Source organism: Staurois parvus, unplaced genomic scaffold (genome assembly GCF_062004578.1).
Source record: "Staurois parvus isolate SC_StPar_1 unplaced genomic scaffold, SC_StPar_1.0 ptg002218l, whole genome shotgun sequence".
In the NCBI taxonomy this organism is placed as follows: domain Eukaryota; kingdom Metazoa; phylum Chordata; class Amphibia; order Anura; family Ranidae; genus Staurois; species Staurois parvus.
In genome coordinates this window covers 163,294-177,608 of record NW_028320014.1, presented here as the reverse complement: position 1 = coordinate 177,608, position 14,315 = coordinate 163,294, and the positions used below count along the sequence as shown (strand labels likewise).

The window sequence follows — 14,315 nt, the reverse complement described above, 5'->3', positions numbered from 1 at the left end:
GATAGATGCCAAATATGATATGAATACAAACAGATATTATGATATGATAGACACCAAATATCTTATGAATCCAAACAGAAAGAAATTATGATTTGATAGATGCCAAATATGATATGAATCCAAAAAGAAAGAAATTTTGATTTGATAAACACCAAATATGATATGAATCCAAACAGAAAGAAGTTATAATTTGATAGACACCAAATATGAGATGAATCCAAACAGAAAAAAAATTTGAATGGATAGACACCAAATATGATATTAATCCAAAGAGAAAAAAAATTGTATTTGATAGACACCAAATATGACATGCATCCAAACAGAACGAAATTATGATTTGATAGACACCAAATATGAGATGAATCAAAAAAGAAAGAAATTTTGATTTGATTAACACCAAATATGATATGAATCCAAACAGAAAGAAGTTATAATTTGATAGACAACAGATATGATATGAATCCAAACAGAAAGAAATTATGATTTGATAGATGCCAAATATGATATGAATCCAAAGAGAAATACATTTTGATTTGATAGATACCAAATATGATATGAATCCAAACAGAAATACATTTTTATTTGATAGACACCAAATATGATATGAATCTAAACAGAAAGAAATTATAATTTGATAGACACCAAATGTGATATGAATACAAACAGATACAGTATTATGATTTGATAGACACCAAATATATGTATTCAAACAGAAATAAATTATAATATGATAAACACCAAATGTGATATGAATCATTGCTTTGGCTTGGCAGTTTAATAAAGCAGACTCAGAATGTACATTTGTCCAGACCATTCAAAATACCTTTTTTTATGGCAGGTCTATGATAGGGATCCACTGTGTGCAACACGAATACCCTATTCTCTCCACACAGCTTGATATCTCCAGAACATAATGCCATTGCACAGTACAATCTGCACTATTTGAAGAGAAAATGAAGACCTGTTTTTACATAGGGCCTGGTTGTTTTAGTCTCAAGAGCTGACTACCTATATTACACCGCTAGTGCACTGGAAGCTGCTATTATTTGAGAAAAAGGTTTTTGGACAGAAATAACTGTCTTCTTTGGTTAAATAGAAAACCTTTTTCATATAATCTGTACCAAAAGCTGCATTATTGGAAGAATGCATTAAAAAAAAGGTAAAATAATTGGTTACTTAGTTACTTAAGCTAGCAACATGTTTCCTCTTTCAGACTGTTAACACTCACTAGTGGAAAAAATGAGACCTTGTTTGCTCAAGATCATGCTTAGATCAGTATTACTCATTATACCTTTGAGAGGAATTTTGGACATGGGTGTGGCAGAGACAACGCTAATGTCCCTTGAGGCTATGTTCACATCTTTGCAAGTGGTGCCGCTGAGGATCTGCATGAAAATCCGCACAGAGGAATGCGGACTCGCGGGCGGGTGCCATTACCTCTAATGGCATGCTGCCCGCACTGGAAAACGTAATATGTTAAAAAAATCTGAACACTATATTTTAAAAAAATATATTTTTAAAAATATTTTTCATATATTGTATATTTTTCAGATTTTAATTTAACATATAAAAAAGTCATTTTAACATATATTTTTACGTATATTTGTAAATGCATTTCAAAAATGAGTTGGGCCGTTTTACCTGGATGGTAAGCCGTGACGTCTTGCCGCCGGCACCTAACATAGGTCCAGCGGCATTCTTTTAAATTGTGAACGGACGTTTTTTGATTGGCTCCCCGGTGACCTAATGTTCACTTCCAGAGCCCACATTAGAGGATACAGGAGCCAAAACACATGTGGCACCAACCCAGAGGAGGGAGCTGTTCCAGTGTTAGCTGACAAGCATCCACCCATCCATTAAGGAGGCCTCTGCCTGGATTCCATCCACACACACCAAAGGAGACGTCTCTATAGCTGCTTACCATCCAGAGGGAGGAGAGTCCATTAAAACGGCCCAACTCATCCATCCCATCCTGAGAGGGGGACCTCTGGTCATACTGATTATATGCGTATTTAAAGATACACATCTGGTGAGTGCGCATTTTTACTATTTATTGGCACGTCACTGGAATTTGAAGTCACCATCAACTCCTGTATCAAGCGCTTTATCACAAACTGTCACTAATTTTAAATATAATTTTATAATTTTATATTATTAGACTTGGGAATATTTTTAAGCGCTGCACTTTTATGTATTTGAGATTACTCAAAAGAGACATTGTCAAGGTGTCCCCGTGTAGCTCAGCCCATTATTTGCTGCAGCAAGGAGGAAGATAAAGGTCCTCAAGTTACCACTTAAAGTTTTTGGAGTATTCCGCAGTTACCCTGCACTCACCCAAGTTTAAGCCTGGAACGAAGCATGAAAACGTATACTTCTGGACTTATCATTGTGCCGGAAGAATGACTGTGACTGTGTGTCAGGCTGCTAGAGCTCCTACTTGGGAAAGGACCTTGGCACCTAAACAGCGGGTCCTTTAGCGGGTGAGTGCTACAACATCAAGAAATTGGGAGCTATAACTCTAAAATAACACACTGTACATCTTAGGACATGGCTTTATTAGCTTAGCTGGTGTAATATGCAACGGTAACAACAGGACAGACATAACACAGATAAGTCCTTTATGGTCTTTGGTGCAAGTCTATGTAAACAGACGTATGAAGAAGCATTAGGTACAAAGGGATTGGCGAAGACCAGTGAGGGATTTAAAGGGAGTAAACCAGCAGGCCCTGTGGTTCTTCCATGTTACATAAGTCATGAAAGATGTAGTCATTTCTTAAAATTTATTGGATGGGATTTATTTAGGCACCAAAACCAACAAATTGATAAAAAAAAATTATTTCATTTTATTGATACAAAAATATGTCAAACAATACAATATGTCAAATCAATGGTGGAGAAGGATCTGGGGGGGTCAATGGTGGAGAAGGATCTCGGGGGGGTCAATGGTGGAGAAGGATCTGGGGTGGTCAATGGTAAAGAGGGATCTGGGGGGGGATCAATGGTGGAGAAGGATCTGGGAGGGTCAATGGTGGAGAAGGATCTGGGGGGGGGGTCAATGGTGGAGAAGGATCTGGGAGGGTCAATGGTGGAGAAGGATCTGGGGGGATTCAATGGTGGAGAAGGATCTGGGGGGAATCAATGGTGGAGAAGGATCTGGGGGGAATCAATGGTGGAGAAGGATCTGGGGGAATCAATGGTGGAGAAGGATCTGGGAGGGTCAATGGTGGAGAAGGATCTGGGGGGGGGGGTCAATGGTGGAGAAGGATCTGGGAGGGTCAATGGTGGAGAAGGATCTGGGGGGATTCAATGGTGGAGAAGGATCTGGGGGGAATCAATGGTGGAGAAGGATCTGGGGGGAATCAATGGTGGAGAAGGATCTGGGGGAATCAATGGTGGAGAAGGATCTGGGGGGAATCAATGGTGGAGAAGGATCTGGGGGAATCAATGGTGGAGAAGGATCTAGGGGGAATCAATGGTGGAGAAGGATCGGGGGGGAATCAATGGTGGAGAAGGATCTGGGGGGAATCAATGGTGGAGAAGGATCTGGGGGGGTCAATGGTGGAGAAGGATCTGGGGGGGTCAATGGTGGAGAAGGATCTGGGGGTTCTGGTAGATCACAAGCTTAATAATGGCATGCAATGCCAAGCTGCGGTTTCTAAAGCGAGCAAAACCCTCTCTTGAATTAAAAGAGGTATAGACTTCAGAGAAAGTGATATATATAATTCCCCCCCGGTACAAATCATTTGTAACACCTCATCTGGAATATGCAGTTCAATTTTGGGCAACAATTCACAAAAAGAACATTGGGGAACTGGAGAAAGTACAGAGAAGGGCAACCAAGAGGCATGGAGGAGATCAGCTATAAGGAAATATTAGAGGAACTGAAATTATTTTCTACTGAGAAGAGGAGATTAAGGGGGGATATGATGAACATGTATAATACATAAGGGGGGATATGATGAACATATATAATACATAAGGGGGGATATGATCTCCATGTATACTACATAAGGGGGAATATGATCTCCATGTATAATACATAAGGGGGGATATGATCACCATGTATAATACATAAGGGGGGGATATGATCTCCATGTATAATACATAAGGGGGGATATGATCTCCATGTATAATACATAAGGGGGATATGATCACCATGTATAATACATAAGGGGGGGATATGATCACCATGTATAATACATAAGGGGGATATGATCTCCATGTATAATACATAAGGGGGGATATGATCACCATGTATAATACATAAGGGGGGATATGATCTCCATGTATAATACATAAGGGGGGGATATGATCACCATGTATAATACATAAGGGGGATATGATCTCCATGTATAATACATAAGGGGGATATGATCTCCATGTATAATACATAAGGGGGGATATGATCACCATGTATAATACATAAGGGGGGATATGATCTCCATGTATAATACATAAGGGGGGATATGATCTCTATGTATAATACATAAGGGGGGATATGATCTCCATGTATAATACATAAGGGGGGATATGATCTCCATGTATAATACATAAGGGGGGGATATGATCTCCATGTATAATACATAAGGGGGGATATGATCTCCATGTATAATACATAAGAGGGGATATGATCTCCATGTATAATACATAAGGGGGGATATGATCTCCATGTATAATACATAAGGGGGGGATATGATCTCCATGTATAATACATAAGGGGGGATATGATCACCATGTATAATACATCAGGGGGGATATGATCATCATGTATAATACATAAGGGGGGATATGATCTCTATGTATAATACATAAGGGGGGATATGATCTCCATGTATAATACATAAGGGGGGATATGATCTCCATGTATAATACATAAGGGGGGGATATGATCTCCATATATAATACATAAGGGGGGATATGATCTCTATGTATAATACATAAGGGGGGATATGATCTCCATGTATAATACATAAGGGGGGATATGATCTCCATGTATAATACATAAGGGGGGATATGATCTCCATGTATAATACATAAGGGGGGATATGATATCCATGTATAATATATAAGGGGGGATATGATCTCTTGCAGGAAAGACAGTTTAGATTCAGAGAGATTCAGATTCTAGTGAGTATCATATATAGACAAATCATTTCTTAGCATCCCAATGTCCTTCAATGGTAGTCAATCTCCTCTTCAGCCACAGGTAAAGCACAACTAGACAAACAGATATTCCTTGCAGTGAGCATTGAGCCCGATGTATGGTCTTCAGATGACGTCTCTCCTTGGACGTTCTCCTTGTGCGATCACCTCAGTCTTTATGTGATGGATGAATATACAGCAGGAGATCAGCACAACGAAGACAGATATTGCCAGACGTATGAGATTCCTCATGGTGTAATCTGCCATTCGTGGGTACTTTGAGCTTTTATCTGAAATGAAGGTAGAAGTAAGGGTTATATTGCCAACCATGTTAGGCAAACCAAAACAAAGTAGATAAATATGAGGCTTGGACGACTGGAGAGGGGATCACAAATTAGATAAATATGAGGCTTGGATGACTGGTGAGGGGGTCACAGGAAAACTTTCCTGACAAAAACATGGATGCCATTGCTGACGTCCTTCTGAAGTTGCCAATTTCCTGTCTGCTCATTGCTTAGGTTTTGTTTATCTCATGTAACCTTGCACAAATGGGTCAGTTGGTTGTAGTTTTAATTTTGATGGGTGTTCGGTCAAAGTGGACCTCTGTTGGTATAAATCCCCTACATATCACACATACACCCAGTGATCACTCAGACTGTACATTGTAATTTTCTTTTAGCAAGACAACAACATGAGACTGCAGCAATGGTCTATCTGTGAGGACAGCCAAGAATGGAACAGGCACCAAGGTTTACATCACTGTGAAGACTCTGAGCCGGTATCTCAGTCCAGGAAGGTAGATGGTGACCCTGGATGATACCTGATCAAAGATGGTGCATAAAAGTAGAAATATTAGTTGTCACACAAGCCATAAACCATGAAGACATTGGGGTAGGAGGAAATACAAACAAGTCTACGGTATTCCAACTACAAACAGACATTTCAGTATGTTGAAAACAGAAAAAGACATAGCAGGGATCTATCTCAGTCACCAGTATAAATACAAGATAAATACTTGTATAGGTGTGTAGCACTACCCCCTCAGGGGCCACTGGTTTTTAATTGGGTCCCCCTTAAGCTCTGCACAGCCAGGTAACATGTACTTCCCACACCTGTACACTTGAAGTCAGTAAACAGTCCTTGAGCTTGGTTTTGTTGTTTTTTTATTGGGGGTTAACAATTTGGATGGGGTCTAGGGGTATATGGGATGCACAAGCAATTGAAGAACTTCAGAACAACTTCTGAGCAACTATGTACAGAAAATGCAGACAGCAACAGTCTCATCTTAAGAGCACTAAAGGCTCTGTGGTGTACCTCCTTAGACCCCTGATGATTCCTTCTCTTGACCCAGCTGCCTGAGGATATCCCTGAGCAAGGGAGCCCAGGAGCTACCAATCGAACAGTCCCAGATGAGAAGCTAGTTGGGTATTACACCTGACCGCCTGTCAGGGCAGGGCTGTGGAACGGACAGGTAGGCCTAGTGGCAGGGTAACGCACTGGCTGACGACAACCACCACAAACAGACTGAAGTCCCTCAGGGCGCGGAGTCTAAGTCCCAGGCTGCCCTTCACCAGGGCCCCTGATGGTGGGGATGGACTTGACGCAACTAGGGACCAGGTCGCGGCCCCCGAGACACCCCAGCTGCGGTAATGGCCGCCGCCAATGGCGTGTAGCTGGTGAGAATGACAATAGCGTAATCAGACAAGCCGGGTCAATAACAACGGGACAAAACAGTACAGAACAGTAGACAGAGAATCACAGGTCACGGGCCGGGTTCAGCAACGGAAGGTCAGATCAAAGGGAAACACAGAGAATGGTCTTAGTCACAAGCCGAGTCAGAATACCAGAAGAGTCACGAGCGTATACACAGAGCTGTAGCAAGACAAAGACACAAGACACAAGTGCAAAGAGCATGTGCAGATCCCAGGCTTATATGTACTCAGCCACACCCCTCTGGGGGATGGACCTCAGAGACCTGAAGGCATAAAAGATTCCCATCATGCTCAGCAGAAATCCAAGATGGATGCTAGCACATGGAGTAACATAACCTCTGGGAAAAGGTAGGACCTTGACACCGCCCTCTCCCAAGGGGTGTAGGAGTAATGACACTGTTCTCTCCTGCTAGTTTAGTGGGTTGGTTGCTGCCTTCAGGTCTCATGCTGGGCTGGCTCCTTCCCTGTTGCTCAGGCTGGACATTGAAGCAGAGGAGATCCTCCTCTCCAGCATCCTGCCTGCAGGTAGGCTCCCCTCCCTGGGGCCCCCTCTCAGGCTACACACTCAAGCCTTCCCCACTCCACCTTCCACCCTGCACTGCCCACTACTCCCCAGGCTCTGTCATATTTAAGGGTTGCCCTGGACACCTCGTCCAGCCTCCTGCCAGGGGATTGGCCAGGGTCCCTCAAACATGCATATCTGAGCTTCCTCCCCTCCACCACCCCTCTTCCAGAAAGTTCTCTAGTTTCTTGGAAGGTGAGAGGGCTCCAGAAGCCCTGACCTGCAGAACCTCCCTAACCTGTCCTGAGGTGAACTTCTGCCTCACTCCTAGGCTGACCCATCCCAGGCTGCTACTCAGCCTCTATCTAAAAAAAAAATGAAATAACAAAACTCCCTAGTTAAGCCCAGGGGGTGTTACCTGTGTAAATAATATTTTGTTTATTAGGTGAAAATGTACTCCTGAAAATGTACTGAAATTTGAATTAAGTTCTGAACTTTCCAAAATGAAGAGACTTGTAAATGTACTTACCGGTCCAGCAGTATGACCAGGGGAGGACAGATTTCGAGGCTTTACTGACTGGATTTTCTGCTGTACATATATAGGTAAAGTTGATATTACTGGGAGGTACAAACACAACATTCTGTGTCGGGGTAATGTCACAGCTGTTTACACTCCTCCAGGCGACGGTCACATTGCTTCCATTTACTGAACATCCCAAGATGACCTCACACGTCCTATTATCCGTCACATTGGAGATGATGGCGATATCCTCAACTGTTAAGTTACCTGGAGGATGGGAGCAATAAACATTGTAAACGTCTCTCCGGAAAATTATTACAACTCCTAAACCCTGGCGCTACAAATGTCATTATTAATTATGTAAAATCCATGAATATTACAATTTTGTTTTGGAAGCTAAATGGGAAAATTAAAGGACCACTAGGGCCCTGTGGCTTTTGTATTTTAAATGATAGAGACAGAATATCAACCAAAAATCCAGAAAAAACACACATGATACAAATGTTATAAATTGAGTTGCAGTTCAGTGAGCAAAATAAGTATTTGATCCCCAAGCAAAACAACTTCATACTTGGTGGAGGAACCCTTGATGGCACGTACAGAAGTAAGACGTTTCTTGTAGTTGGTTGCCAGGTTTGTACACATCTCAGGAGGGATTTTGGTCCACTCTTCTTTATGAATCTCTAAATTCTTATGGTTTCTTGACCGTCACTTGACAACTCAAAGTTTCAGCTCCCTCCATATATTTTCTATAGGATTAAGGTCTGGAGGCTCCATGACCTTAATGTGCTTCTTCTTGAGACACTTCTTTGCTGCCTTGGCTGTATGTTTTGGGTCATTGTCATGCTGGAAGACCCATCCACGACCCATCTTCAGTGTTCTGGCTGAGGGGAAAAGGTTCTCAGCCAAGATTTTAAAATACATGGCCCCGTTCATTGGCCCCTCAATACGGCAAAGTCGGCCTGTATCTTTAGCAGAGAAACAGCCCCAAAACATAATGTTTCCACCTCCGTGGTTGACTGTAGGGATGGTGTTACTAGGGTCATAGTCAGCATTTTTCTTCCTCCAAACACGGTGAGTTGAGTTAATGCCAAAGAGCTCATTTTTGGTCTCATCTGACCACAGCACTTTCTCCCAATCCTTCTCTGAACCATTTAGATGTTCATTGGCAAACTTCAGATGGGCCTGTACATGTGCCTTCTTGAGGAGGGGGACCTTGCAGGCACTGCAGGATTTCAATCCATGGGGGTGTATTGTGTTACCAACAGGGGCGGACTGACCATTTGGAAACTCGGGCACACTGCCCGAGGACCCGGGGTCAGTAGGGAGCCCCATGAGATGCCCCTGGTACCTTTTTCATAGGCTTTTTTGAGTTTGGGCAAGGACACAGGAGCCCCATGATCCCCTATTGCCCGGGGCCCCATGAGTTGTCAGTCCGCCCCTGGTTACCAATGGTTTGTTTGATGACTGTGGTCCCAACTGCCTTGAGATGCTTCACAAGCTCCTCCTGTGTAGTTCTGGACTGATCTCTCACTTTTCTTATGAACATCCTTACCCCATGAGGCGAAATCTTGCATTGAGCTACAGATCGAGGGTGACTGATGGTGACTTCAGCACCCCTATGGAAGCACAAAACCCCAATGTGAAAACATACATAGACATTCATAGGGAAGAACGTTTCTGAACGCAAAAGCGCTTCAAAAACTCCTCTATGTGAAAGTAGCCTAAACTTTTTATTTGGCTCCTTATCAGCCTCTTACATTCCCATTACAGCGGAGCTAAGAAAGGGAGAGCAAGACGCCAATCAGTTGTGTTGTATGGCTCATTTGCTAACAAGGAGCATGCTGATAGGAGGAGAGAGCAGAGTGACAGACAGATGAGGTCATCGCTATGCTGTTTCTTCTCTGCTAATAAGCAGGGAATTGACCTTTGCTGATGAGAGGTAACCAGGTTAAAGATCTCTGATAATAAGAGCTCCGTATAAAATCGGCCATAGATGGGTAAAAAACCGAACGTTCTGTCGACCGAAAAACGAAAATAGCTTCTACAATTGTGCCATCAATTGTTTCATTTTTCTACAAAAAAAAACCCAGCATGTTGGATCAGCACTTTTTTTTTAATTTTAATTATATCTGTTATTAGTTTTTTTCAATACCACAAAGAGTATCTAATGCATACTAGAATAAAAAGAACTTCACCAATACAGAGATTCCATTTGCATCGTCTAATCCCCTCCCCCTCCCCCCCTCCAATTACCCCAATCCATATCCAAATTCCTAGTTTCTGTCCTTTCCCGTGATGATCCATCTATATCTGTATCCCTTCCCTTCTATCTCCTTCTCTCTGTCGGGAACTCCATTAGAACTCCCCCAAATACTCCTCCACCTACGGTATTTTTCGCTCCATAAGACGCGCCTAGGTTTTAGAGGAGGAAAACAAGAAAAAAAATATTCTGAACCAATGGACTGCAGACATAGTACAGGGCATGACCAGAGACTGCAGACATAGTACAGGAGATGACCAGAGACTGCGGACACAGTACAGGAGATGGTCAGAGACTGCGGACATAGTACAGGATATGACCAGAGACTGCGGACACAGTACAGGAGATGACCAGAGACTGCGGACACAGTACAGGAGATGACCAGAGACTGCGGACAGTACAGGAGATGACCAGAGACTGCAGACATAGTACAGGAGATGACCAGAGACTGCGGACATAGTACAGGGGATGACCAGAGACTGCAGACATAGTACAGGAGATGACCAGAGACTGTGGACAGTACATACTGTATATATATATCAGATTAAAAGAGACCCTGTGTGAATCTGATCATGTGTCTGGTGTCAAATCGGCATTGCTAAAGATAATACTTACTGAACACTGTGAGATGGTATCTGCAGATCTGTATCTCTTCCCCAATGCTGATTTGTGCCTTGTAGATCCCCCGATCTTCCAGTCTCGGCTCAGTTATGATTAAGGATCCATCAGATGTGCTGCTCAGTCTTCCTTTATACTCTTTATAATCAATCTCAATTGGTTCTCCTGGTTTTGTTGTGGCGATAGCAGAGCTGATTTTTTCAAAAGTCCAAATAATTTTTCTGACCCCAGTGTAGCTGACTTGTAGAGTGACAGCTCCTCCCACAGCGCCAATGACATTTCTCTCACAGGGGTCCTCACTCATCACATCTGATAAAGAAGAACAATACTTGGTGTCAGCGGTCACCAGACATTACATCATATTACATTTCATTATATGCAGCTCTTCTATTGGATCGGACTACGCGGGCCAGCCTTCCATCCCATGTGCACCAATGAGCCTTGGCCACCCATGGCCCTGTCTCCCTTTTGCTGGTTTTTCTTCTTTGGTCTGTCCTGACCAATGCAGACCGGGAACATCCCTCAAGAGCTGCAGTTTTGACGTTGGCCTAGCCATTGTCCTTCTCCCTGGGAAGCTCTAAAGCAGGGGTTGTCAACCTTACTGAGACCAGGGCCTGGTAGATTCCTACAAAACCCAACATGACCCAACAGTAAAGATTAAAAAAAGTCTATACTTACACAATATATTAAAATATGTATTGAAGGCTGTGGATGGGGCTGGGAGTCATTGTGGGGAGGATGAAGGTTCTGGGGGAGGTTAGGGAACTCTGCAGCTATGTGGCTCTGTAGGGGGTGGGAGCTATAGAAGGCTGGGGACTTTGCATGGGGCACTGTGGAAGACTAGAAGGCTGGGGGCACTGTGGGACACTATTAGAGGTTTGGGGTTCTATGAAGGCTCTGCAGCAAGCTAGAGGGCACTGCAGGGGGCTGGGGGGAGGTCTATATGCGGTTAAAGCAGCACTGTGGGAGCTGAGGTCTTTCAGGGGGCCTGGGGTCACTGTGGCCCATTGTGGGAAGTTGTGTGGTACTATGAGAAATATAAGGCACTATGGCAGGGGAACTGCAGATGGCTGGGAGCCCAGGAGGAGAAAGGCCATGGCCATGCATTGAGAACCACTGCTATAAAAGACACCCAAACGTGCCTTGCAACTCCACTTCACCTATATTCCAGCCAGTTCCAGATATCTTCTAGATGTTTTGAAAATTAACCAGCTGATCCACATCTTCCTAAATTTTTCTATTCTATCTTCCTCAATATGACACAACATCCTCCATCCTGGCCATGGCCAGACATTGAGATCCACTGCTATGAAAGACATCCAAAAGTGCAACTCCATTTCATCCACCGCATGATGACCTAAACCAGGGGTCTCCAAACTTTCTAAACAAAGGGCAAGTTTACTGTCCTTCAGACTTTGAGGGGGCCAAACTGTGGCCAGTGAGAGTAGAAAATGCCCCAGAATCAATGGGAGTAAACAATACCATTCATTGTACATTCAGTAACCCTCAAAGGGTGTACAATCTAAGGTCCCTAACTCACATATATACAGATCATGGGTGGACTGACAACTCATGGGGCCCCCGGGAAATATGGGATCATGGGGCCCCTGTGTCCTTGCCCAAACTCAAAAAAGCCTATGAAAAAGGTACCAGGGGCATCTCATGGGGCCCCCTACTGACACTGGGTCCTCAGGCAGTGCCCAAGTTTCCAAATGGTCAGTGATACAGATATTAGGGTCAATTTACCTACCATCATGTGTTTGGAGTGTGGGAGGAAGCCCACACAGGCAGAACAAGCAAACTCCAGGCAGGTGGTGCCATGGTTAGGACTGGAACCAGCAACCCTAGTACTGCCAGGCAGAAGTGCTAACCATTTAGCCACTGTGGTGCTGGCTGCTGAAGAGTTCATTGATGCTGGCTGCTGGGGGATCTGTTGTTGCTGCTGGGGGTCTATGGTTGCTGGGGTAGTATTTTGTTGAGAGTCCATTGTTGCTGGGGAATCTATTGTTGCTGGGGGGTTCTCTATTGCTGCTGGCTGCATGGAATCTATTTTATTAGGGGAAGGTGGGGGGGGGGGTAGTATGGAAGCAAGAAGTGACTCCGAATGGGGATGTTTCCAGACCTCTTCTCTGAGAAAAAAAATCCTTTATAAAAGTCTAAAAAAAGAACAATATGGTGATAATCCTCATCATGCAGAGACCTAGAGGTGACCACTCGAGGGAGACATGGACGGGAAATGATCAAACTGTGGATCAGCAGATGTAAGAGACAATACAGAGCAGACACAACACACCCCGTACGTATCCTGGTGTCAGTGAGTTTTGAATGCAGGGATCCCTATACATGGTATGAATTTCAGATACAAGAAACCCCCCCAGTCATCTAGCCAATCTGTCTGCTCAGGAAGTAGAACTCTTCATCTACCATTAATATTCTGCTACTTTTGTTCATTACTCTATAAAAGTCAGTAAATGGAATCTCCTGTGATGGTCAAAGTGATCGATAAATGACTAGAGAAACAAAATGAGGACATCCTTACAGTTCTGAAGAGTCAACAACACGACCATCCAGAGGTAGAATGGAGACATTGTGTCTGTCCGCGTGGAATGTGTAAGTCGATGGTCAGTGGACAGCTGAGACTGATCTGTATCATGCATGCGGTACAAGACAGGAAATCTGTGAGAGCTCAGCGTTAAAACAAGGAAGTTCTTTAAATATTTATTATTTCCCGTCCACCCTATAGCAGATATACTGCTACAGGGCGGGTGCGGGTGCACAAAATCACATATACTTGCGCTGGTAGGGGGCGCGCACTCTACCTGCGCCGCCATTCGCGGACGCGTCTGTCAAACACCGGGTCCTGGACGGTGATTACCCGCTGGCACCCAGTGATTAGCGAGCATCTCCAACTTGGAGGAAGACTGTTTTGTTTACTAACAGTCCTCCTCCCTCTTAGCTCGGGCACACTGCACAGCACAGCCATCCTGATCAGTGTGCTTACAGTGAAGCACCAACACTCCGCCCCGTAGTAAAGCACTCCCAGCACAACCCTTTGATCGCCCCTCTTGTTAAATCCTTCCTGCCCAGTGCCATTAGTACAGTGTCAGTGCTTTTTATTAGCACTGATCACTGTATTGGTGTCACTGAGGATGTCAGTGACACTAAGTCAGTCCCCTGCCCCCCCCCCCAGTGTTAGAATGCACAGTACAGCCATCCTGATCAGTGTGCTTACAGTGAAGAACCAACACACCACCCCCTAGTAAAACACACCCAGCACAACCCTTTGATCGCCCCTCTTGTTAACTCCTTCCTGCCCAGTGCCATTAGTACAGTGTCAGTGCTTTTTATTAGCACTGATCACAGTATAGGTGTCACTGGGGATGTCAGTGACACCAAGTCAGTACCCCCCCAGTGTCAGAATGCACAGCACAGCCATCCTGATCAGTGTGCTTACAGTGAAGCACCAACACACCGCCCCCTAGTAAAACATTCCCAGCACAACCCTTTGATTGGTCTCCATGTTAACCCCTTCCTGCCCAGAGCCATTAGTACAGTGTC

At 44.0% G+C, this 14,315-nt stretch overlaps 1 protein-coding gene across 1 annotated transcript; it reads right to left on the bottom strand.

Moving 5' to 3' along the window:
- Positions 1-4,986: 4,986 nt before the first annotated feature.
- Positions 4,987-13,422, bottom strand: LOC149431542 (SLAM family member 9-like). Its single transcript, XM_089665492.1, has 4 exons — positions 13,297-13,422; positions 10,755-11,066; positions 7,886-8,143; positions 4,987-5,432 (listed from the first exon to the last, which is right to left on the bottom strand). The coding sequence occupies exons 1-4, from the start codon at positions 13,412-13,414 to the stop codon at positions 5,269-5,271; spliced, it is 852 nt and encodes a 283-aa protein (XP_089521618.1). The 5' UTR covers positions 13,415-13,422; the 3' UTR covers positions 4,987-5,268.
- Between the last annotated feature and the right edge of the window lie 893 nt (positions 13,423-14,315).

Coding starts and splice junctions, on each gene's coding strand:
- LOC149431542 (XM_089665492.1), bottom strand. CDS start 13,414: ATGCATGATACAGATCAGTCTCAGCTGTCCACTGACCATCGACTTACA. Junction 11,067..13,296: donor GTTGTTGACTCTTCAGAACT/GTAAGGATGTCC, acceptor CTTCTTTATCAG/ATGTGATGAGTGAGGACCCC. Junction 8,144..10,754: donor ATACCATCTCACAGTGTTCA/GTAAGTATTATC, acceptor CCCATCCTCCAG/GTAACTTAACAGTTGAGGAT.